Source organism: Mytilus galloprovincialis, chromosome 2 (genome assembly GCF_965363235.1).
Source record: "Mytilus galloprovincialis chromosome 2, xbMytGall1.hap1.1, whole genome shotgun sequence".
Taxonomy (NCBI): domain Eukaryota; kingdom Metazoa; phylum Mollusca; class Bivalvia; order Mytilida; family Mytilidae; genus Mytilus; species Mytilus galloprovincialis.
This window is the reverse complement of record NC_134839.1, coordinates 64,970,541-64,998,442: the sequence shown is the minus strand read 5'-3', so window position 1 is coordinate 64,998,442 and position 27,902 is coordinate 64,970,541. Positions and strand designations below refer to the sequence as shown.

At 31.8% G+C, this 27,902-nt stretch overlaps 1 protein-coding gene across 1 annotated transcript; it reads right to left on the bottom strand.

Moving 5' to 3' along the window:
• Positions 1–152: 152 nt before the first annotated feature.
• LOC143064121 (TLC domain-containing protein 2-like) lies at positions 153–27,902 on the bottom strand. The gene is made up of 8 exons (XM_076236708.1): positions 27,808–27,902; positions 20,449–20,546; positions 19,722–19,848; positions 18,208–18,577; positions 16,392–16,670; positions 14,493–14,575; positions 12,618–12,700; positions 153–4,919 (listed from the first exon to the last, which is right to left on the bottom strand). The coding sequence occupies exons 4-8, from the start codon at positions 18,363–18,365 to the stop codon at positions 4,533–4,535; spliced, it is 990 nt and encodes a 329-aa protein (XP_076092823.1). The 5' UTR covers positions 18,366–18,577; positions 19,722–19,848; positions 20,449–20,546; positions 27,808–27,902; the 3' UTR covers positions 153–4,532.

Below are 27,902 nucleotides of genomic sequence, written 5' to 3'. Positions count from 1 at the left end.
AAAAAATTACACAATGACGGGATGTATGAATACAGAGCCACGTATTTATGTAGCTTCTGTCGTAATCACGCGGCTTTAGGTAAACAAAGCGATGTTTCTGTTGCGTTTGCAACCAGAAATTATCCTTTAACTTGCGATAGACGAAACACAAATGAAGTTCTAATCTTTTAATCATAAAACCTATTTCAGGAAAAAAAATATTTTACAAATACAATACGTTAGCTAACAAAGTTATGCGAATTACACACTTTCTAATGTATATCCGGAATTATTTTTTCTGAATATACACATATTAAGTTAGTTGACGTTAAACAATGTTTATTAGTATTAATAAATATACAATAATTCTTGATGTAAAAAAAACAGTGCATCACTAAGTATTTCAAAATAACAGTTACATGTAGGTATAAAAAAATATGCACAAAAATATATCGGTGAACACAATGATTCAGACATACTAACACAACTCATTATAGTCTAGATATAGACTGCCAAGTAAAATATGGTTATTACCAATGTTATTTCAACTGATCGGGCGGAGTTTATGTTTTAATTTGCATAAGGACAGTCTATTTGAAGATGTGTGTGATAAGGATGATTGCCGTTATAATTATTACTGATTTCTAATCAACTATCAGTATCATCAAATGAATATACAAAACAATGATTGCACACTTTATTGATGAGTTTATCCTAAAACACCTATGTTAAGATGGACTGGTTTATTATGAACTAACCGGCTAGACTCCGCCCAGTCAAGTGAAATAACTTCAGTAATACACACCAAGAAAAATTGATTTTCATTATAGATCACGCTTACAGAGACTTCCGGTGGAAATTTCCTAATGATATATGACATAAAAGCCTACTTTTGATTGAAAGGCGTCTCTGCCTGCAGAGGATGATTTCTGTGATATTTCAAATGTTTTATTATGAAGATTTTGCAAGTACTGTAAACCAACTTATTTTCGTGAGCGATTTATTTTCGCGACTTTCGCGAGGAGAAAAATAACGCGAACATAAATCGTCGCGAATAAGTAAATCTTTATTAATCTACATCAAGTAAATAAGAAAACCGCAAATCTTAAAAGCCGCGAATTCGACTAGAATTGGTATAACACGAAATGGACTAGATTTGATATAACGCGAAATAAATTATCCGCGAAAATAAGTTGGTTTACAGTATTGTTAACTAATATTAATAAAAGTTCTTTCATTTGTTTCTTAACAACAGGTTAATTTTATAACTGAAAATGTATATATACAAGCACACAAATAATGGCAATAGTAAAATAAAACAATTTTGCTTATAAACTTAATGTAATAGACTTGTTTCTGATTTTGCAAAAGCTGGAAGTATTTATATTATTTTCTTCATGTAAATTATTTCAATTTTATGGTCATATACATAATTTTAATTCTATACGTCTTTTAGAATCTAAAAGCAAGTAAAAGATTAATGTTGCAGGAATTGGTAATTTTACACTAGAAATATCCAATAAAAGTATTTAATGAACTCTTCATTTCACAAAGATCTATGAAAATGTTAAATTACATTATATAAGAGAGGTGGTACGATAGACAGCAACAACCATCCACCGAAAGTTCAAATAAAAAGGATGTAGGCAATTGTTGTTCAAAGGACGACCAACAACTTGAAAATACATACACCAGATTATAAGAAATGTCGTCCGTATTATTTTACAGAAATTACAAAGTAAGTAATTCAATTTAAAATAATATCTGCTTGTTTACACATTGACAGAATACAAGAACAATTGCGATTAATTGACAATAATACATAACATGTATGGTTCATTAGAATACGTTATTTTGATTGGCTAACAGCATTCTCGAGTCAATCTGAAATGCAACATTCACGATGACACGAACTTCCACAATAAACTACACAGGTACAGTTAAATAATTACATTAGATGTATGTTTTATTATAAAACGTTATTCTGATTTGCTACACTGCAGTATCGCGATATTTCTTAATCGATTGCATTACACAATAAAATGTATCATTCATGCTGACACGAGGTCCCACAAAAAAGGTAAATTAAATAAAAAAACTTTATAAAAATCGTGTTTTTATGATCCTAGCCAAAAAATGTAATTATAAGTATTGAATGCTTTTTTTTGTAACTTCATAGGGTTGTTAAAGCGTTGACCGTGCGTACATCTTTAGAATAAAGCGCTTCTGCGCTTCATACAAAATGTACTTCGGTCAACGCTTTTACACCCCAATGAAGTTACAAAAAGAAGCATTCAATTCTTAAATAAAAGAAAAACTTGATAGAATGTAATTATAAAAGAGGATCGAAAGATACCAGAGGCACAGTCAAACTCATAAATCGAAAATAAACTGACAATGCCATGGCCAAAAAAGAAAAAGACAAACAGTAAGTATTCAATGCTTCTTTAGTAATTTTGAAGGGTTGTAAAAGTGTTGACTTTGTGCACATTTTTACTACGGTCAAAGCTTTTACACCCCAAATAAATTTACAAAAAGAAGCATTCAATTCTTAATTGGATGTCATACATTCAGCATGATATTCCAGCATCAACGGTTATAAAACTTCTAAGCACGATTATCGTACTACGACTCAGAAACCAACCAATAAAAATACTGGATGTTGTGTTTTGAGCACGTCTAATTGTTTAGTTTTATGACGAAGTCCAGATGCTGAATTGTTTTCGCCATTAGGCCGGCGGTCGTTAGATGACTAACAGTGACTGACATCAGTTATCACAAAACACTTCTCATTCGATGAAATGACATCTTCATCTTTGCAAGCCAAGGGTAACGATCCACCCCTCCTCTCCGCCCATGGCGATAAAAGAGAATTTAGGATCCACGGGGTAATGATTTTCATAGGCTGCAGTAGTAACTAGTTGCATCCAATAAAAAGCGTCTTTAAAAAAACAAGGTAAAAATGATTACCACGTGCTGATTGTGCAACAAGTCTTTACCCTCAAAACATACGACGATATTAAGTGAGAATTAAATATTTTTAAACAACTAATAGAAGTTCCTGTGTATGTTTCTTGCACAAATGTTGAAACGTCAACGTATATATATATTTATTTCCTGCTTCACAAAGTTTGTAAACTAGACGCTACCATAGTTTACACCTCCACACTGAAGAGTGTTCAAGTGTTTCCGTTGGCAAAGAATAATGTATTCGGAGTGGCTTTAATCAACCGACAGATGGCACAACATTGTTATCCCAAATGTTTGCTTAATCTGCCAAGGGTGAAGAGGAGGGTAGTGGATTGTTATCCTTGGCTAACGAAGATGCTACATCTTAAACAACCTAAAAGTGACGTATGTCAGAAAATTGGACAATTTCTCTTTGAATTCAAAATGTTTGGATGAACTCCCAAATAAGAAGTAATTGAAATTAGGTTCGTTGTCGATCTCAGCATACCTCACAACAGTTTATGAGTTTGACTGTCCCTTTGGTATCTTTCGTCCCTCTTTTATGTTATCCTCAATTCATATTAAGTAGTTATTTAGCCATTCCTGTCTAAACTGTAATTGTTTAGAGTTAAGTAAAACTGTATAACCATGATGAAGTTAGGAATGCAATTAAATGATTGTTAATAGTATAAAAACTTGTTTTAAGATTGAAGGTTTACTGAAATGTGCATTGGTCTCAAACGAATGTCTATTGTTTTCAATTATTTTATAAGTTTCATATATTTTTTCTTTATTAATGTTTCAATTCCGAGTCCCGAAATCCAAAACCATTGTATACCGTTTCAAAATACTGACCAGGGTACGAATATATTACACACATATATATTCGTAAGCAAAACATAAACAATTATAAACAGCTACGCTATGATCGCATGATACGCCCGTCACATTTTCAAGAATAAAATTCAATAATATCTCGACGTCATATTCGAAATTTATGAAAATCAATAGGGAGCTTACATCAATAGATATAAACAATTCACCAAAGTGTCCTGATCTGGAAAATCATATTTTAATGAATAAAAACTCCATAAGTAAGAAACATAAAATCCGAAATTTATAAAAATGAAAACAAGGAAGCTCAAGTCAATAGATATAAAAATTTACCAAAGCTGTCAGAAGGAAAACTACTCAAATCATTTATGAACTATTGTCCAAAAACGAAAACCCCCCTTTTTGTTATGAAAAACCCAAGAACTCAGAAACGTCAAATCTAAAATTTATAAAAAATGAAAGGGAGCTCACCTCAATAGATATAAACATTCAAATTGGTTAGTTAAAGCGTTTTTGAGTTACTGTTCGATAAGTTGACGACGGACGGACGCACGGACAACGGTATACCATAATACGTCCCGTAAACGGGCATATACAAATTAAACAATCCATCATAAATCAAACAAAAAAAATCATGTTATGTATATATCTAAATGCAAATTACCATACTTTCCTCAATGGGTAAATATTGACCTTGTTGGTAATGTTTACTATTATTATTACAAAATCACACTGCGACTAGAAAGTTTTATTACCTTATGTAGTAATTTCTACTCCATCTTATTCAGTAGTTTATCATTACCTTTCAATCGTCTCAACACATCTGATTTAAGTATTCTCCAAAATAAAACTATATTTATAACAAACCCGATTGGATAAGTTAACAATAAGAGAATAAAGTAGCTTTTTGAGATACGATGTCCATCTGTGTAGAAACCAAACATCAGACGACTTTGAGGGAACAGACGACAAGTTATAAACGTAAACAAGTTCAGCATTGCTACTAACTGATAGAGCCAGGAATTGAAGTTAACCTTTGTGAACTGTAGAAGTTTTCGTAGATGAAGGAATATACTGTTTATTTCCGACGTAAGTAGTATTACACTGTAAGCAATACACAACTTGTTAGTCCATGAATAGATCATCACGGTACTAAGCTGAAAAAGATAAAAAAAAAAAATAAACATTTCGTTCTACTAACATTGAATTCAAACATAAATTAATCATAGTCAGAAAAGATGCTTAAGTATAAGTGCAGTATTATATGTGGTTTATATGGTAATGGAATTAAATTGACCATGCATGTTATGATTCCCCATTTAGTATTTCTTCAATACTAAAACTTAAAGTATACCCGTACACACACTAAGGGAGCAATTAGATTTTAACAGCCAGTTTGGTTAAATTTTGTCAAAATAAGCAAAGAAACTTGCAACAGAATAATTCGACCACATGAAATTCGCATTTATGTGAATTTCAATTAAACACCTGAACTGGAGATGGGTTGCGCAGAAAATAAGTGGGTTCAGCATTTCTAAGAAAAGAATGTCATCATTTTGAAGTAAAACAAGGGCAATTCATTTGGTTAACTGATTTTTTTCTACAAAATCTCATTCTCATAGAGGCAAAACAATTATTAACATATGTTTAAAATCAAACAGACCTAGAACAATTCACTATATAAGCTTTGGATTTCAAGTATTTTGGACACGAGCATCACTGAAGAGACATGTATTGTCGAAATGCGCATCTGGTGCAAGAAAATTGGTACCGTTAATTTTATTACTACCACTTGGTCGATGCCTCTGCTGGTGAACTATTAGTCCCCGAGGGTATCACCAGCCCAGTAGCCAGTACTTCGGTACTTGGCATGAACATACGGATTTTTTGTGTTAATAAAATTTGCTGTTACAAAATGATAGAAATTATAATAAATTAAGGAATGTATCTCCCTCATGCAAAGCTCTGATTCCTTTCACGGATTTGGCTATACTTTTTGGACCTTTTGGATTATAGCTCTTCATCTTTTATATAAGCTTTGGATTTCAAATATTTTGGCCACGAGCATTACTCACTTGGGTAAAGCTGATGACCGTAACTGCATTCACGGTCATCCCAAGATGTCGGATGAAAAATTAGGTCAGTATCTGTATTGCCTGTTTAAGTGTTCTATATCATTTTCTTAACAAAACATACATTGATACGATGTAAATTTATAAAAGATTCACACGGAAATTACTAAATACTACCGAGAAATGTGCATGAAACAGGAATTTCGATTTGAAAAAATCGCTCAGATGACCGTAAATCACAATCGAGATGACCGTAACAGAATCAGTGATTCATAACAAGGGTGACCGTGATTGGTTTTAAGATGACCGTAATTTGTAAATGATGACCGTAATTTGTAAAAGGATGACCGTCAATTCTAACAAATAATATCCGTATTTATATAACGACTTTTTTGTATCAAACAATTAATCGTGTAAGTATAAACGTATTTATATGAGCGTATAGGTAGATGAAAATAAGACGTGCTTCAAATACATAGTTCACCATATGTATATTTTTTTTAAAGTAGAGGGCTTAATTTTTAAAATGAATTTGCAACAAGACATGCACATGAACAATTGGGGAAAACATGCAACAAAAAAGCAATAACATGACACCTTACAAGTAAAATTTAAACCAGGTGCTCCGCAGGGCGCAGCTTTATACGACCGCAGAGGTCGAACCCTGAACAGTTGGGGCAAGTATGGACAAAACATTCAAGCGTGATACAGCTCTGAATTTGGATTGTGATCAAATTTTTGACATTACATGGGTTTTTTTTTACACAAAACAAATGTCAAGATTTTACAAATCAATTAAAGATTTCTTCTTCAAACTTTTTAAATCTAAAATTAAATAGTTGACACAGCATAGGTTTCTGACACAGAATGAATGTGGTCTAATGAACTTAAAAGTTTTTTTTTGCCTTTGAGCAATTCACTATGCTGTTGAATATTAATCTCTCAAAAAAATGTTTGAAGAAATTTTCTTTTTATTTATGAAATCTGAAATGAGAAAAATTTAAACCCCCCCTTTTTTTTCACATCCCCGTTTCCCTTTCTCTAAAACTGATATCAATTCAAATTTCTAATGGAGTTTGCAACAATAACTACTCTTTTAAATACATCATAAAATATTAAAATGTAAAATAAAGTGCTTGTTATCACTGAATGGTAAAGATTGGTTGGTAGTAAAAGTGAATATACATTGTTTATTGTATAAAACAATAAAAAAAAACTTCATCAGCAACATTTTATATTGGCAAATTTCCAATGAAGTTATTTACATAAAGTTATTGGCAAATAAAAATAGAAAATGACATCATAGTCATGTCTGGCAAATGTCCAACATACATTATCTAAAAACATTTTAGATAAGATAAGGAAAAAAAGCTTTATCAGCAACATTTTATATTGGCAAATTTCCAATGAAGTTATTTACATAAAGTTATTGGCAAATAAAAATAGAAAATGACATCATAGTCATGTCTGGCAAATTTCCAACATATATTATCAACTACTATTCTATACAAAGAAAGATAACTCCAATTGAAAATTAATTGCTATTGCACAATATTGTGCAATTAGACATTTCTTGCTATTGTGCAATACTGTGCAATTGAAAATTTCTTGCTATTGCACAATACTTGATATGGAATCCTGATTTGGACCAACTTGAAAACTGGGCCCATAATCAAAAATCAAAGTACATATTTAGATAAAGCATATCAAATAAGCCTAAGAATTTAATTTTTGTTAAAATCAAACTTAGTTTAATTTTGGACCCTTTGGACCTTAATGTAGACCAATTTGAAAACTGGACCAAAAATTAAGAATCTACATACACAGTTAGATTTGGCATATCAAAGAACCCATTTATTCAATTTTTGATGAAATCAAACAAAGTTTAATTTTGGACCCCCATTTGGACCAACTTGAAAACTAGGCCAATAATTAAAAATCTAAGTACATTTTTAAATTCAGCATATCAAAGAACCCCAAGGATTCAATTTTTGTTAAAATCAAACTAAGTTTAATTTTGGACCCTTTGGACCTTAATGTAGACCAATTTGAAAACGGGACCAAAAATTAAGAATCTACATACATAGTTAGATTCGGCATATCAAAGAACCGCAATTATTCAATTTTTGATGAAATCACACAAAGTTCAATTTTGGACCCTTTGGGCCCCTTATTCCTAAACTGTTAGGACCAAAACTCCCAAAATCAAACCCAACCTTCCTTTTATGGTCATAAACCTTGTATTTAAATTTCATAGATTTCTATTTACTTATACTAAAGTTATGGTGCAAAAACCAAAAATAATGCTTATTTGGGCCCCTTTTTGGCCCCTAATTCATAAACTGTTGTGACCTCAACTCCAAAAATCAATCCCAACCTTCCTTTTGTGGTCATAAACCTTGTGTTAAAATTTCATTGATTTCTATTTACTTATACTAAAGTTATTGTGCGAAAACCAAGAATAATGCTTATTTGGGCCTTTTTTGGCCCTTAATTCCTAAACTGTTGGAACCAAAACTCCCAAAATCAATCCCAACCTTCCTTTTGTGGTCATAAACCTTGTGTCAAAATTTCATAGATTTCTATTCACTTAAAGTAAAGTTATAGTGCGAAAACCAAGAAAATGCATATTTGGGCCCTTTTTGGCCCCTAATTCCTAAAATGTTGGGACCAAAACTCCCAAAATCAATCCAAACCTTCCTTTTGTGGTCATAAACCTTGTGTTAAAATTTCATTGATTTCTATTCACTTTTACTAAAGTTAGAGTGCGAAAACTAAAAGTATTCGGACGACGACGACGACGACGACGACGCAGACGACGCCAACGTGATAGCAATATACGACGAAAAATTTTTCAAATTTTGCGGTCGTATAAAAATGCGGTGCACAGCCTCAAACTACAAGTCAAAAGATTTTTTTTTATTTCTGGGATTCCTTTTAATGACATATATATAAATACACCTTTTTATGTCCCACCTACGATAGATATCAGATATACCAATGTTTTCTGTTCTGTGCGTCCGTCTGTTCGTCCGTCTGTGCGTCCCTTCGTCCGTTCGTCTGTCCGTCCGTCTGTCCAGTTTCAGGTTAAAGTTTTTGGTCGAGGAAGTTTTTAATAACATGGAAGTCCAATCAACTTAAAACTTAGTACACATTTTCCCTATGATATATGACAGTGTTATCCCATTTTCACGGTCCATTGAACATGGACAATGATAGTGTCGTTGAGACACCCATGTACTAGGGACACATCCTTGTTTCTTCAACATTTCGTTGTACCGCTGTCAATTTTTATTAAAATTTCTACATCGTTTTAACAAATATTTCATTGTTTACGAGACATATGCAATTTACTATCATTGTCATGAACCCAAAATATGGCAAATAGTTAAAAAGAAATTTATGAAACATATCTGTATCAGCTAACCAAGCCCCTATTGAGACAAACTCAACAAACACTATGACTACAAATACGGATATTTCTTAGAATTGACGGTCAACCTTTAAAAGTTACAGTCATTCTTTTTATACGACCGCAAAAATTTTAATTTTTCGTCGTATATTGCTATCACGTTGGCGTCGTCGTCGTCGTCTTGCGTCGTCGTCGTCGTCCGAATACTTTTAGTTTTTGCACTCTAACTTTAGTAAAAGTGAATAGAAATCGATTAAATTTTGACACAAGGTATATGACCACAAAAGGAAGCTTGGGATTGATTTTGGGAGTTTTGGTCCCAACATTTTAGGAATTAGGGGCCAAAAAAGGCCCAAATAAGCATTATTCTTGGTTTTCTCACTATAACTTTAGTTTAAGTGAATAGAAATCTATGAAATTTTGACACAAGGTTTATGACCACAAAAGGAAGGTTGGGATTGATTTTGGGAGTTTTGGTTCCAACAGTTTAGGAATTAGGGGCCAAAAAAGGGCCCAAATAAGCATTATTCTTGGTTTTCGCACAATAACTTTAGTATAAGTAAATAGAAATCAGTGAAATTTTAACACAAGGTTTATGACCACAAAAGGAAGGTTGGGATTGATTTTGGGAGTTGAGGTCCCAACAATTAAGGAATTAGGGGTCAAAAAGGGGCCCAAATAAGCATTATTCTTGGTTTTCGCACCATAACTTAAGTATAAGTAAATAGAAATCTATGAAATTAAAACACAAGGTTTATGACCATAAAAGGAAGGTTGGGTTTGATTTTGGGAGTTTTGGTCCCAACAGTTTAGGGAATAAGGGCCCAAAGGGTCCCAAATTGAACTTTGTTTGATTTCATCAAAAATTGAATAATTGGGGTTCTTTGATATGCTAAATCTAACTGTGTATGTAGATTCTTAAATTTTGGTCCCGTTTTCAAATTGGTCTACATTAAGGTCCAAAGGGTCCAAAATTAAACTTCGTTTGATTTTAACAAAAATTGAATCCTTGGGGTTCTTTAATATGTTGAATCTAAAAATGTACTTAGATTTTTGATTATTGGCCCAGTTTTCAAATTGGTCCAAATCGGGGTCCAAAATTAAATTTTGTTTGATTTCATCAAAAATTGAATAATTGGGGTTCTTTGATATGCCAAATCTAACTGTGTATGTAGATTCTTAATTTTTGGTCCCGTTTTCAAATTGGTCTACATTAAAGTCCAAAGGGTCCAAAATTAAACTAAATTTGATTTTAACAAAAATTGAATTCTTGGGCTTTTTTGATATGCTGAATCTAAACATGTACTTAGATTTTTGTTTATGGGCCCAGTTTTCAAGTTGGTTTAAATCAGGATCCAAAATTATTATATTAAGTATTGTGCAAAAGCAAAAAATTTTCAATTGCACAGTATTCAGCATTAGCAAGAAATCTTCAATTGCACAGTATTGTGCAATAGCAAGAAATTTTCAATTGCTCAGTATTGCGCAATAGCAAGAAATCTTCAATTGCACAGTATTGTGCAACAGCAAATATTTTCAATTGCACAGTATTGCGCAATAGCAAGAAATATCTAATTGCACAATATTGTGCAATAGCAAGAAATTTTCAATTGGAGTTATCTTTCTTTGTCCAGAATAGTAGTTGAATCAACTTAAATCATTGTTTTATACAATATACAATGTATATTCACTTTTACTACCAACTGATAAATTAAAACAATCTTTACCATTCAGTGATAACAAGCACTTTATTTTACATTTTAATATTTTATGATGTATTTAAATGAGTAGTTATTGTTGCAAACTCCATTAGAAATTTGAAATAGAGATCGGTTTTGGAAAAAGGGAAAGGGGGATGTGAAAAAAAGGGGGGGGGGGTTAAATTTTTCTCATTTCAGATTTCATAAATAAAAAGAAAATTTCTTCAAACATTTTTTTGAGAGGATTAATATTCAACAGCATAGTGAATTGCTCAAAGGCAAAAAAAATTTTTAAGTTCATTAGACCACATTCATTCTGTGTCAGAAACCTATGCTGTGTCAACTATTTAATCACAATCCAAATTTAGAGCTGTATTCAGCTTGAATGTTGTGTCCATACTTGCCCCAACCGTTCAGGGTTCAACCTCTGCGGTCGTATAAAGCTGCGCCCTGCGGAGCATCTGGTTTCAAATTACAGTCAACCTTTACAAATTACGGTCATCCTTTACAAGTTACGGTCATCTGTTTATTAATCACGGTCATCCTTGTTATATGTTACGGTCATCTTGAAAATATTTTGATTATAATTTACGGTCATCTTAGCGATTTTTTCAAATCGAATTTCCCGTTTCACGCACATTATCGCTAGTAACTAGTGATTTCGGTGTGAATCTTTAAAAATTCACATCGTATCAATGTATGCTTTATAAAGAAAATGATATAGAAACACTTTAAGGTGGTACCCAACACTTTCACTAAAATTAATTTGGCTCGTTTAATTTTCATAAAATTTTGACAAAGTATTTACTTTGACCCTAAAACAAGTATATAAAAATTTCAAAAATTTTGAACCAACCGTTTTGTCAGAAAAATTACACTGGTTATATAGCAGTTTGACAAACAACAATTTTGATCATTGAGAAGCTTAATATTCCCTTTACAACACAACGTCATTAAAACGTTTAGCTGATTTTACAGAGTTATCTCCCTGTAGTGTTAGGTACCACCTTAACAAACAATACAGAAACTGACCTAATTTTTTTTCCGACATCTTGGGATGACCGTGAATGCAGTTACGGTCATCGGCTTTACCCCAGTGATCACTAAAGAGACATGTATTGTCGAAATGCGCATCTGGTGCAAGAAAATTGGTACCGTTAATTTTATCACTATTTATTTATGTTTATGTTTATATCGGATTAAATGACCGTTGACAGTCGGAGGTCACCTCGATGTTGACCTAAATTGCGTCGCCCAAAATACAAATAAAATGTTGATACATATGATATATTCCGTGCTTCGTATATTGTTTATTTTAGACTCTTTATAATTTGAAAATACGTGTTATAAATCAAATAAGAGAATCAATCGGAGTCAAATCAGTGAACACCATCGTGTATTGTATATGACTTCAGTGAAATTAACAAAATAATAGAATAAACTGCACGTTTTGACAGTGTTTTAAAGGTATGTGTACCACGTGATTGCAGCTAACTACCCAAAAGTTGTATGTATGAAAGTATCGCTGCATATCTTCTAAAATTTTTGGCACACTGCGGAAATCACAAGTAGAAGTTATATTGTCCAAAAACCTTTAGGTGGTTGAGTGTTGCTTGTATAGTAATGTGCACGCGTTCACTAAAAAGTTAATAGTATTTTGTTTCAACTTACAAGTACATGGTGTAGTACAATTTCCCAGTCAATGAGTTTTTGTTCATTTGTCATCATATCATAAAGATCATAAAGAAAATAGCCTGAAATATATAATAAAATTATAGGTAATGACTGTATTGAAGTATGCAAGTCTGAAAGTTTTAAGAGTTTATTCAGAAAAAACCTAAATCGACTGAACAGCTTACATTTATTAAAAGGTACTTTAAAATTACAACAATTCAGACATAAAGATTAGATAAATACATGTACATAAATTTCTTAAATATCTTGTTCATTCACCACTAATATCAGATGTTTTAGAGTCTCGTCCTTTTTCTAAAAAAAAATTCAATCGAAGATACCAAAACCTTGTTAATAAATTTTATATCAACTTCACAAATAATACACGATGGTTTTGAAGTATAGATTCTGGTAACTGACATGGTTTATCATCTAAATAATGTCTTACAGTAATCTTTATTATATGTATGTCCTTTTGAATACTAGTATTATTTTACTGATTAGAGTTTTTTTATGATTTCCATTTGACGTGGCTCGGTATTTGTACATCCCGTCATTGTGCTATGGTAATTTTTTTTTATGGTCTTTCATTTTGTGCTTAAGTGTTTTGCCTATATGGTATGTTTTGTTTCTTTGTTAATATTTGTTTGTTTTTATATTGATTAAGATTATAACACAATGTTGACTGTTGTACCCCTATTTTGACATGTTTACCTATTATGTGCGTTTGTTTTGTTCACATATCGTTGTCAATATAATGGATTTTTATGCGACTGTCATACAATTAAAGTGTTTAGCTATAAGACCAGTTTTAATCCACGAATTTCTTAATAAGAAAACGCCTGTCAGGAATATGACAGTTGTTATCCATTCGTTTGATGTGTTTGGGCTTTTGATTTTGCCATTTGATTAGGGACTTTCCGTTTTGGTTCTCCTCAGATTTCCGCATTTTTGTAATTTTACTATTTATAGAAAACTTACTATTGTATTATATTATCACGTGACAAGTATATTAAGAAGAACTTCTTTATGTATGTTAAATATCAGCATAAAATTATTAAAAAGAAGGACTCGTTTGGTAGCAATTTCGTGTTTTTTCTCCAAAAAAATTAAAAACATTCAAAAATTGTTAAACGATTTCAAAAACTGGAGCCTGTTATTCTTGTTTCATCAAGACTTCCTGGATACAGATTAACTTTTGATAGAGAAAATTGCTTCATCAAAAGGATCCGAGGAAATCATGGGGTATGGAAATTGAACCAAGTATCTCTAATTGTCTGTTTCATTGTGCAGGAAATATGCATATAAAAACACAGTATAGTCAATCGAAATTCGAATGTTAAATTCATTGCCTCATAAAGAAACAATTCCACGCTCTGTGCATACTAAATAATTATGTGTTCACATATTATATATGTCCTGCTTTATGGCAAATTTCTGTCCCACTCAAAATTCAGTAACAGTTGATATTTACCATTCGACACACTTTCCCGATTCTACCTTTTTCATGCTATTTGATTTCTTGTAAATCTGTTAGTGTCTTGATTATGTGTGTAATATTTTAACTGGACCTTAAGCAAACAACAATAAAAAACTATTTGATAAAATGTTCCAATAAAAACTCGGTCATTTCTAAAGCTCGAACCCCGAAGAATTTTAACACGTACATTTTGAGTGTAATTTCAACAGTACTGTAGTACAAAATATTACAAAATAACCACAAACACTTGTCTTTTAACAAAATCCTATATACCTTTGTGTTATATTATATTAGATTTTTTTTTGGAGACCAGTGCCTGTGAAAATAAATAAGTTTTTAAAATAATGTGACGTTCAATATTATTTATAAACTTAAGGAAAAAGAATAAATACCGATAGAAAAGGGTACCATCAGGTACATAACGTTGTTAATATAAAACACTGGATCCTGGAAGAGATCAGGATACCACCATAAACTGCAAAGAAAAAAACCATAACATACTTAAACACAAAAAAAAAACATAGACATGTAAATATGGCATAACAATGTTGGGAAAAGCTACGATTGATTTTGTCCACTTATATCATATTCCTATAGACCGGTGGTTTTATGCACACACACAAAAAAAGAACCAATTTCAATGTAATTTAATTAATTCTTTACATTTATCAATTAGTCATTCAAATGGTATAGAAAACATAAATAATAGATAATCAATATAACGTCCTTTCATTGTCGTTTTATCGTAATGCAATTCATGCAATTTCGTACAATAGACATGAAACGACATATAACAGTGGTTCCGTATAAGAAAGAAAACACATGGTAAACTTATTCTAACCAAACATACCGATCTAACCTTTTCAACAAATGAGAAAGAAAACGAATAGTAATAATAATAAATATTGTCTGTAAAGAAAACACAAAATATGAAACAAAAATAAAAATAAATACTGAATGTTATAAACCAGGTCCAATCCACCGTTTTCTACATAAGAAATGTCTGTACCAAGTCAGGAATATGACAGTTGTTATCCATTCGTTTAATGTATTTGGTGTGTTTTGAGCTTTCGGTTTTGGCATTTGATTAGAGACTTTCCGTTTTGAATTTTCCTGAGTTCGATATTTTTTGTGATTTTACTTTTCCTATAGTTTCTAAAACAGCAAAACAATGAATTATTGGAACTGATCTATCATAATTCTGTGAATGAATAAGCTTGTATCCAATAGAGTTGCTAAACAAATTCCGGAGTCCTTGAACAAAATATAACCAATTATTACACAATATGTTTAAAATTGACCTGGCTTAACACAAAGATAGGATACCAAGGTCAGTTACTACTTGGATATAAAATCGTTACAAGAGTACACACGTTGAAATGTCCCGCCTGCTTTATTCACCATGGTTGATAGTCCTTAAGATAAAATAGTAGCATTACAAAGACTTCACATTATCAATGAAAATAGAAATGACATCAAGGTCAGATGGACACTGTCAGACGTCAATGCACAGCTTACAATGCCTTACACTCATTACATGAATCAAACATAGTTGATTTTGATATTGCAAATATAGTATCTACTTAACTCACTTTAAGAGGAAAACTTATTACCTCTAAAATCAAACCAACCTTCCTTTGTGGTATAGAAGCTTGTGGTACAATTTGATAAAGATCCATACACCTTTACTGAAGTTATTTTCTGGAATCCAAATGTCTTCGGACGAGGACGACGCCGATCGTATGAAAATCAGTTGAAAGGGATTAACTCATCAGATCGATACAAAGCAGAAAACAGGCAACGAAAACACCTACCGGGCGTGTTAGTGTACCTATACATCACACAACAAAAAAAATACAAAGTAAAGATGTGAGAATACTAGCAGTTACTGATAGCTAGTTGAAAGCCAATGACCACTAATAAAAAGACTAAATCAAATGCTGTTTAAAGCGAAGTAACAAGTACTTTTAATATCTTGTAAGCTATTTATATCAAAATTCAAAGCACACAATGAGACGATTTTTTAAAGGTAAATATAACCGTATACGAAATGCTCTAACTTTGAACGGAACCCTGAATTTCATTCAAACAGTAAGTATAATGTGATTGTATGTGTCTAAAATATCTAATTAGGTGCTAGGTTACATAAAATATAAAAAAAACTGCGACTTCAAAGAATATATAAAATATTCCAATTCTATCAGTTACAAATTATGAAAAAAGCATTTCACTTGAATTTTCCAGGGTTAATATAGCTTAGCACGAATTTTTATATGAAGATTAATACTTGCCATAAAAAGTCCCATGTACCAACAATGACAGCATGGATCCAGGAAATAAGAATATTTCTCCATTTCCAAAAGGACACACCATCTTTTAAAGTTTTCGGTTTACCAAACTTTGTCACAACTGATCTGATTGCCAGCATTAACATGATGCTCAGTGCACACATGGCATAGGCCTGCCAAACTTGTACAGAGTCCATTCCATCGCCTTGATTTATGATATAAACCGTCTGTTCTTTATCTTTTTCCATTTTCGCCTTGTTTCGAGAACATGGATTATTTACCCTGATGATAAAAAAGGTCAAGCACTTTTAGCGCTTCATGGTATTTAAATAGGCAACGAAATTTCACAAAAAGCGATGATAAACATGCCAAACAAAGCTACAGGTACTATTATTTATAAGTCGGTATCATATATTTGAAAAAAAGTAGCATGCACGACTTTGGGTCAAACTAAACCTTGAACTCAATGTATTTTCGACTTTGCAAAACAAAATAATGCGTGTCTGCTTCACTTTACGTCTATCATAAAGCATGTATGTGTATTATAAATGCTTTACATGAATATATCCTTTATTCCATCAGTCATGATTTTGAGCTTTCCGTTTTGAATTTTCCTTTGAGTCCAGTATTTTTATGATTTTACTTTTTTTTATTATATAGTTAATAATACAAATTTTGAAAATGCACAAAAGTTTAACTCGTATAGGTAGGTTAAGAAATAACGACATGCAGACACAATCATCTTCTAAAAAGATATTTATACAAGAAGTGTGTTTTGCTAAAATAAAATAGGAATGCCCTAATACGATAAAAATGTTAGCTAGCTATTATACTGTCACATCCGTTATATCATAATCACAATTTTAAATGCAATATAACAATTGAAGAAGAGGAAGAGAAAGAAAATCAGACACATACACACAATCCATTTCCTGAAACATATATGTGAATCATTATTATCAAGTTCGAGCATGCAGCTTAATTATAGATTTATATATTTTAAATTACAATCTGCTAAAGAATATTGGATTTCTAAGAAAAACACATCGTTTTAACTTTCATCAATAACATGGTTTCCATTGATGCTTTCATTGAACTTTGATATTATCAATAGTAATGAATCCATAAGTTTATTTTAATCATATTTAAATGCACTCAAAGACTTACCACACGATGAAGTTTTTAAAGATAAAACAATAGTCCTTTCATGCCTTTAAAAACGTATGATATATCATACATTACTTAATATACTCAGTACAGTATCTACATAATTACCAGCCTATTTAAATAAGATACTTACAAGGTGAATTTACCTTTGTCATATATTGTTTATACACTAGTTACGTAGATACACATGGAGATAAAATCGAAGAAATCATTGATTAATGTACAAATATTATGTAGATGTGTATCGAGGATACATTTTACTAGATGGTGACATTTATCTTTGTAAAACATACATGCAAATTAATTAATAAACAGATTAACTGCATAAACCCAAACGCATTCGCATATGCTTACTTGTTTCTACAAAAGTTAATCAACAAAGAGATATGGCATGACTGCTGACCGTTGAGAAATAGATTTGTCTAAGTTGACATTGAATTGCTTTCTGTCATAGCCACTATATATCACTTGACATTTTTGCTAGAATATGTGTTTCTCAGATCTTTATTTAATTTGTAATGTTTTGTGGACACTGGTTTTCTTTTTGTCTGATTTGTCTACTAATTTGTGATTAGCCCTTGCTGTCCTCTTATTTTTCCTTCCGTTAATTTTACATAATATTATGAATATATTTTAATATTAGTAAAATCACCATTTAGCAAATTGGGTACCACAAATGGGTCTTTTCATACTTCGTTCTCTGTAAAAAATAAAGCAGAGACATATCTTTTTTATTTGACTGTATCTACTAAAATATATAATTAATATATTAGTAGTGTCTTTATTATATAAAAAAGCAAACAACAACATTCAGCAATTATAAGCACGACATAAACAATCATTCTCAATATAACACATAAGCAGTTATAAGTACTTAGCTTAAAAGTAACAAGCATTCTGAGAGTATTACATGGTCCCCTTCCGATTAAAAATTTATTGTATTGGAATAACATTCGAACTTGATCTGTAATAAGTCATGTTGCAACTATATACAAATTACCAAATCAATATCTTCAAACATGCTGAAAAAAGTGTGGAAAACTGATTATTTGAAGGACCATAACTCTGCACATAATCATCAGACCGGAACAAAATTTGAACTTAATCTGTAACATGTCAAAGTAAAACAATAAACCAAATATCAAATAAATATATCTAAGCATGATAAAAAAATGGAAAAACTGATTCGCCAGACTGACAGACGGAGTGCAAACCTAAAGGACCATTCGACTTCGCCGCTAGATTAAAAATCCTAGAAATGACGAATATCCACTGTACAAAAGACGCGTTTGTGAGACCTGTTCTCAATGGGGAGACCCATTGCTCCTGTTCTATATATATATATATATATATGCTTATTAGACCGTTTGAATGGTTTTACACTAGTAACTTTGGGCCCTTTATATCTTGTTTTCGGTGTGAGCCAAGGCTCCGTGTTGAAGGCCGTACATTGACCTATAATGGTTTACTTTTATAAATTGTTATTTGGATGGACAGTTGTCTCATTGGCACTCACACCACATCTCCCTATATCTATTATGTTTGATTTTCTCTCTGTAACTTGCAAAATCAGGGATATTATAATATTTTAAAATTCTGTAGTATTTGAAGTAATAAGTATTTGATCCCTACTATCTTGGTTATTTTACGAATCTGCGCTCAATAATAATGCAATGCGAATAGACGAAACAATTAACTCAGAATTACTCTAGTAACGTGACATACTCTTGAACTGAAGAAACCAAACAAATTCACAAACAATAATGTTCATAATTCCTGAAATTTGGACTTCTACAGAAAAAACAATGGAATGCTGGTTTAAAAGGGACAGATATTTTCGCATACAGAGGTGTTGACTTGCAATACTGTATCCGTTTAATTGTTCATAGTTGAGATTATATTTCCTTTTATTTGCAGTTGGCAATTCAGATTACTTTAAAGATTTTTGTTGTAAATTATGCTTAGCAATTAAAACAACCATAATGACACACTTTTTTTTTTATTGGAAATACAACTCTGATTTATCGTATCAATAAACTTGAAGATTAGATATCCAATACCCTGTTGCTGCTACAATGGTAAATTAAGTACATAAAACTATATTCCAAACGGTCCTACTGTCAATTGTAAATTTTCTTAAACACCTTTTATTTATTAGATACTCACCAAACACGGTATAATTCGTTTATTAAATGACGTCATCGGACACCGACGTTAAAGGGTATTTCTACCCCTTTTCAGTCATCATTAAAAACACCTGCACGAAGTCTGCTTCACGATTGAAAGTAAACATCTACAAGAAAGAATAGCCACAAAGTGTGCTACCATCGGAATGACAAAAACACGTTCGTAAAATAAACAAATTAGTTTTTAATAATAAAGTCAAGTAGTTTGTATTGTATTTATTTAAATCAGAGCGCAGTGTATTAATCTGTATTGTTTGAAATAAAAGATATATTGGATGTATATAGTGCAGGTTCATGTACCGTGTATTAAGACTGGAAAATATGTCAATATTAGTACATTAAAGACCATGCAATAAAACATAAAATTTTCAACAATGGTCTCGTATTAATTACTATAAGAACATTATGCAGTGATTTGTTTATTAAAGTAAGGTAATACTGCCAACGATAAATCTTTGTCTATTCTATTATACTTACAAAACATGTTGGGGCAATTTAATTAAAAAAAAAGATATATCTTATTCTGAAATTACAAACTTTTTATTGGGGAAACTAAAATATACTGAAATTATAATATCACGCAAGCACATATCAATTACACATGCAACAAATGAAAAGAAAATGAAACAAAGAAGTTAAAAATAAAGTATTCTCAACCAAAATTAAAGCAAAACAATAAAAGCTATCAAATGCAAATCACTGCTTACCTTCCAATGATGTTCAATAGTCAACGTAGATACAAATTGTGTAATAATACTGCGATTCAAACACCAACCAATCACCAATCAGTAAAACATGGTAACACCTGAATACAAACAAAAAAAAAAGGATTATAGGTATTGTGCCAAAATACCAAATTTAACAAATATTACATAAAAACCTGTTATTAATTTACATTTAATGATTTAAGAAATGAATTTAGATATTTCAAATACTTTCTTATTTTGTTAGTATGCTAGATTGCCATATCATCTACATTCGAGTCTAAATGCCTTTTTGTATACAATACGATTATCAAAAGTTTATAAACAAGATAAGACAACCATATATGACCGTCACACTTAAAAATTGAAAGTTCCAATTTCCAGAATTTACATCAATACCTTAATTAGCATATATATTTATAATCAAAACAGTTTGTTTATTCATTTTATTATCGAAATAAGACCACATTCAAAATAAGTTGATAAATATATTGAACATGGTCAAGCAGATATGTTTCAATTGATTTTTTAATTATCAAAATAGTAATTTGAAACTGGTCAAAGTAAAATCATGAACATAAAAAAGACGCACAAAAAAAAACTTAGAAACATCACTGTTCCCACACAATCTAATAGCTAGGAAATGGCGTATCATTTGGTTGGAGCATGTTTCCATTAATAGTTTTGAATTTTCCTCGGATTTCATTATTTTTGTGATTTTACTTTTTGCTTTTTTCTTTCTGTGTAGAACAAATTTTACGTATGTGCAGACTTCGACATCATTAGTTTCAATTTTGATCTGAAACAATATTAACTTAGAGCTGAACAGCTACTTAAAAGATTGAAAAATAAACATTTACGTCATTTAGTTAATTTTCAGTCTTATTATAATTAGTATTCAGTTGTTAATTTCTGTGTCATTTTTGGTCTCGTGTGGACAGTTGTCTCATTGGCAATCATACCACATCTTTTTTTATATTATCCCTTGCAGTGGACAGTGCCGTAGCAGTCAATAAAGATTTGTTCAGTCCATGTTCAGACTGTTCAGTCCATGTTAGACTTCAGTCCATGTTCAGACTGTTCAGTCCATGTTCAGACTGTTCAGTCCATGTTCAGTCCATGTTCTGACTGTTCAGTTCATGTTCAGACTGTTCAGTAGTTGTTATATACCAATACACATCAACAATTTACTGAATTATCTACCACTACTACGTAAAACTGAATTGACCAAAAATGACTTTGTGAACAGTACTAAATTTACCGCAGTGGAGAAGGAAAAATTAACTGCAACACTGCAAATGGCTTATTAATTTATTGCTCAGACTTTTCAGATGATGTCCAGATCAAAATGACCGCTTCAGACTAAAAATAATTTACTAGTATAGGCCGTAATCCATAAACCCGAATCTTCTTGAACTATCCGACCCTTTTTGTGGTAGAAACGAGCAGCTGAGACTTCGATTAACAAACCTTTTTCATACATTTTGAAAGCAAATATACATACCCTATTACAAGTATATATTTTTTGGACATGTTAACGCTGTTTCATTGAAAAATTAATAGACTTGCCAAATATCTAATGCATCTTTGACTATAGTGAGGAAAAATATAAATCTGATAACTGGTATTTTCAGATAGATACGTTTCTATTCATTCAATCAGCAACCTTATCACATCAACTTTAACTAATTAAGTGCCTAACAGAGAACTGAATACGCATATATATCCAAATCTTATAACTCCTACAAGCTGAGTAACCATAGTTAAATGTGTTTGAGCTTTTGATTTTGACATTTTAAAGGGACTCTCCGTTTTGAATTTTCTTTGAAGTTCTGTATTTGTGTTATTTTATTGTGTACTCATGCAATATGTTCCTAACCATCACACCAAAACATTTATTCAGCTGAACCTAACTATATATTAGTTACACAAATTATACAATATGTGTTATGTATTATGTGACACATGCAGGTGCACAATTCATTCAGATTTCGATCAAGTGGATTTGTTTATCTAAACTATAAACCAATTTAAGATGAACAAATGTCTAAACTACTTAACCTATATATTTTTTAAATTTTTTCTACCAAAGCAGTTTAGACTCAAATTTTGATTGTTTTAACAACTTAACACACCCAAGAAACAACAGTTCATTTCAGATGCATTAAATTTGTAAAGTGTTTGTTTTCCTTTTTTTAAGATTAAGGTTTTTACTGAAATCGACTAATGAAACATGAAAATAAGGTCAAAGTCCGAGAATTTCTATTTATTTAATAATTATACAGATAAATAATCTAACAATCATACCTGTCACTAAATACAGTTGCCCTATTGTTTATAGTACATTTGTATCTGAGATTTATTCCAAACCACAAAAACTGAACATTAAAAATGACTCCTGTATTAAGTGGAATCAAAGGTCAATGAACACAACCAAAGTTGACATTTTCTTTAAGTATCTGATTCAGACCAAATTACATAAACAATCAAAGCACTGTAAGCACTGTAGGCAGTTAACCAAAAACCATGGCAAACATAATTTTTAAAAACTGTGGCAGTGTTGCTTCAATTTTTTTTTAAGATTTGAAAGAACAAACATGTAACATTCGTATATTGTACATTTATGTTTATTTAGTGAATTGATTATTAAGGCAAATTAGTTAATATTTTATCGAGGTTTTCAATAGCAATGCATACATCAATGTATATTTTTAATGGTGAGTCTACAGTGGTACAAATTCGCAATGATTGCAGTTGTTCTAGTTGGTAGTTAACGTAACGTTGGCCTGGTACCAGTTTACTTTTAGTGGTACAAGTTGACGTAGTACGAGTAATAGTATGAATTGACTTGCTTCCCTGGAAGGAACACTGAGAATAGGTTCTACAGTACAAAAGTTATGAGACACAAATGTTTACTACTACAGGGACCAAAAGTTAGGTGTAATTGACCTGCCTATACATGTAGTAAATGTAAATGACCCAAACCTTCACCCTACTCCAAACCAAATTTGGAATAAAATGACCTGTGATTATAAAACAGTTGGTAAAAAAATCTTGGGCTTTACACTGCTTGAAAGATTTATGTTTTCTTTAAAATGAGCCATAAAGGAAAAAGTTTAAAGGCCCAGATATAATTAAAAAAATAATTAATGTGTTAGTCTAAAATTTTATGAGACCCTAAGCAAATCTATAATAACAATTGGTCTGACTTGTCTCTGGCACAAGTTGTTCCGCATTTCTTGAAATTTCGACCTGATTGGTTGACGTTGATTTCATCAATTATCTGTTCTTTTTCATTCATAACATAACAACAACTTTATTTGGCAGGGTCAGTGATTAACAGAATAATATATTTAAAGAAAGGAATTTAAATGTGCATACATTTAATTGAAATCAATTTAATGATCATAATATTCTTAAACTAAAAAAGAATATCATGATTAACGTTAATGGGGGGGGGGGGGGGTGGTCGGGGGCAATACCTTTTTATGATGTTTACCTGTTTTGACCTTTCATAAGGTGTTTTTTTTACTGTTATCTGAGATAAATCTAAACTGTTAAATGTTTTCAATCCACTGTGTTAACTGTTATCAGCATGTTAATTTGTCTACATTTAAAAGAAGTTTGCTTTTTTTTAATTGCTTACTTCCAGGAAGCAATTCGCCGACATATTTTCCTTATATGCAAGTGACCTTAGCGTAAAAATCCAGTGATCGCATACGCGTGGATCTGTCATTAAATTAAACTATTATCTGATTGTACATGTTATACACATGCTCAATATCCATGCTTCTTTATTGATTGTTATAAGGTGACAATCGGTAAACATGGTATACTACGGCATCAAATCACGACAATTAAGTCGTTGCCATATTTTTACTTCATATCAGACAGAGAGAAAAAAAATTGACGATTATAAGATATGTTTGCGTTAAAAATTATAAAATCTTAAACAGAAGACTATTAAGTTTATGATAAATGTACATGTATATACATGCATTGGTTCAAGAATTGGATAAACATTATTTTTCACCAGTCACTCGTTTCATATGACTTTAAACACTGGTATACTACTGTTGCTTTTATTTATCAACATACAATATGAAACTAAGCAATCTAAGAGTAAATCAAGGGTGTGTGAATTGAGTTTTGGTCTTTTTAACTTACTCCTTAATTATTTTTGTACATTAAACAGTGGCGGATCCAGAAATTTTCATAAGGGGTCCAACTGACTGCCGAAGAGGGGCCTGCTCAAGTCATACTTCATTGATTTCCTATATAATCAACCAAATTTTTCCAACAAAAGGGGGGGGGCTGAGAAACCCTCTAAATCCGCCTCTGTTCAAGCAAAATAAAATGTTGCAAACTTAGGTAAGTCATTAAGAACACAAACCCCAAAAATATATCTCAAATTCTAAACTACATATATCCAAAAGTGAGTAAATGTTTTAGAAAAAAAATGTAAACATGCGAATCATATTTTTAAATGTGATATGAAAATTAACCCTGATTTGTACTTCTACATTGACATGTTAAGTTGTATTTTTATGGTTGTAATTCACAAGACAACAGTCTGAAGGAAGACATGTCACACTATTAATGCTATTTGGGCATATTTTTCACAGTAGATCAGTCTTTACTCTTACTACTTAATATCACTTGCCAAATGGTGAAGCAGTAAACACTAAATTGTAATTCTTATTTTTTTTATGGGGAACAAAGAACAACCATCAACACTTGAGAAAAGCAAACTGAGACAAGCTGCCATACACTGAGGCAGTTGGCAACTGTCATGAATTTATATACTGAGCCAAAAAAGTTTGCAACAAAATTATAAAATTTTATTTAATTACAAAATCATAACAATTTATAATACAATAATAAAATGGAATTATGACATTCATGTTTATCACTCGAATTGCATCAACATATGCACCAGATCCCGACATATCCTGTGCAGTTGCAATTTGTTGATATCTGTTTGTTTGCCTCTAAACTGTTGACATATGCACATTAAATTGAGCTGCGATGTCTGCAATACTGATTTCTGCATCAACCATTCCAAGAGCTTTCTGACGGTCAATTTCAGGCAGGCCTGGTTGAACCCCATGCAATTTTTTCTAACATTTTTGTGTTGAAATCAATCACCCAGAAAAAGTATGACTGTTTAAAATTACAGGTAGACCTTAGGATTATATCAATGGTGTTGAAATCAATTTTTTTGGCAGAAACAACAAACAAAATTGAACCAATGTGTTGCTAAACTTTTTTGGCTCAGTATATACATGTATACAAATGAACAAAATGAAAATAAGCCTATGGTTGTCTTCAAAGATTGTATATTTTTGTTGCTATCCATATCTGTTGTTTTTCAGGCTTGCAAGTTGTTTGGCACCTTAATGACTTGCACCTATTTTCAGAATATGAGATAAACAATATGAGTGGTCATTGAAATTACAGACTAATTTTTTCCGTTTGTCCCTGAATTGAAATTGTCCATCTTGACACCTCAAACATGTGAACATTATATGATTTTAAGTCACCTTGATCGAGGCTAATGACCAGCCACTAAATGATCCCTATAAGCCGGCCCTTCAAAAGAAACACAAGCCTCCATCTACAAGGAGACAAAATGCTGAGCATTTCACCCAGTGGATGCTTCCACTGCTTCTCCTGTAACAGCCACCAGTACAAACATACAATGTAGATAACATCTGTCAGACGCAAGCTAGGGATACAGTTATTAGTAAACCACTTACACCAACCAAATATTGTGGAGAACCAGAGGTAGTCAACATCAAGAAGACATTGTCACTAGTCCATAAAACTCCCAGAAGGCATGCCATTGCCATTACTTCTATTAGTTCAAGATTACTCTGATGTCCAAAGGCTGTTTTGCCAGACAAGCTCGGGCCATCCCACAGACTATACTTCTATATGCCGTGCAAACCTAGAAGTAAGCATTGTAGGATAGACTTCACAGAGGGTTTTGACATTGATGGCCCGACCTACTTCGCACACAATTGAATACTGCGCAAACATCCATGCCACATCAACAGGTTGGGAACAAACCCCCTGTATGGTGATTATACCTGTATAGAGGGATAATCCTTCTTTAGAGGGATAAAATTATCCCTCTATAGAGGAGTATTTTTGTTTACTCTGGATTTAAAGCAAATTAGGGCAGAATGGCATTTTCTAGTTATATTGGCTATAATCTCTAGCATTATTTGCATCAACATATGCACTTTGCTACAAATTGGGGTGACCAGTTTTCTGCTAAAGTGACAAAACTTGCAATCTATTGTATACCTATCTGAACACCTGATCAACAACAAAAGGAATAGTTGACCTTTAAATTTCATGTTAAATCTAACAATAGAAATTCTGTTCAGTGAGGCATAAGTGAGTGGAATTTACCTGATCATCACAGGTTTCAATCATGGTGAACAATAGATTGTATATTTAGTCAGATAAGCAGCAAACTGGGCATGTGCATATTAAATTAAGTACATGAATTGGTGCATCAACTGTTCCAGGTTACTGCCATAATAAGTAGAAAATGTCCTACTGCCCTATTTTGATTTAAATCCAGTCCTCTATAGAAGGATTATTCCTCTATACAGGTATAATCACCATACAGGGGGTTTGTTCCCAACCTGATCAAGACTACTGCCTTAGCTTTGCCTTACACGAACGGCCAGACATTTCGTACCTACCTCAACCAACAGGTCAATCCAAGATGAAAGGGAAAAGAACAGCAGATCCAACACTGCAAGAATAGGTTGTTGCAGTCCGCAATATATATCAAGATAGCCGGACAATATTACCCAACATCAATCAAATGGAACACCTCCTCAACGGATATTATCCAGACAGGAGTTAATTAAAACTTATACATTAAAAATTTTCCCCAAATAACTAAAAAAATTTAGATTCACTGTACACGGATGAAAATCTAAAATATTTAAGGACAGATAAAATAATTTACGCAATTAAAAGGTAAAAATATCTAGGCCCTATCAATATTTGTTTATAAGATTTACTGTACACAACTAAAATCTACTAAAAATTTAAGGTGCTTTATACAATAGAAAGCAGGACACCCCTGCCTCTACCTATACACATATGTACATAATGCTCATTTCATATCTTTCCTTATTTCACTGAATGTATTGTCTATACATATATTTAATTACATGTATACAGTTATTATTTTTCCTTGTAATGATTTGTACAATAATCGATCGGTAAAGATCGCTGAAATATTCATTCAGATATTCCATGTGTTTTAGGACATTTTTCTATCATAACATCATTAGGCATTAAACAAATATATTAGCAGATATATGCAATACATACACTTAAGTGCAAACCTTTACAAGGCATAAATTACTGAAATCAGGAGTCCGTTCTGCAAAACCAAAATACAATAATTTGCCAACCGGATGTTGATA

Coding starts and splice junctions, on each gene's coding strand:
- LOC143064121 (XM_076236708.1), bottom strand. CDS start 18,365: ATGTTGTTGTTTGCTTTTTTATATAATAAAGACACTACTAATATATTA. Junction 16,671..18,207: donor GGTACCCAATTTGCTAAATG/GTGATTTTACTA, acceptor TTTTATCATCAG/GGTAAATAATCCATGTTCTC. Junction 4,920..12,617: donor TTGTACTACACCATGTACTT/GTAAGTTGAAAC, acceptor TATCTTTTTCAG/CTTAGTACCGTGATGATCTA.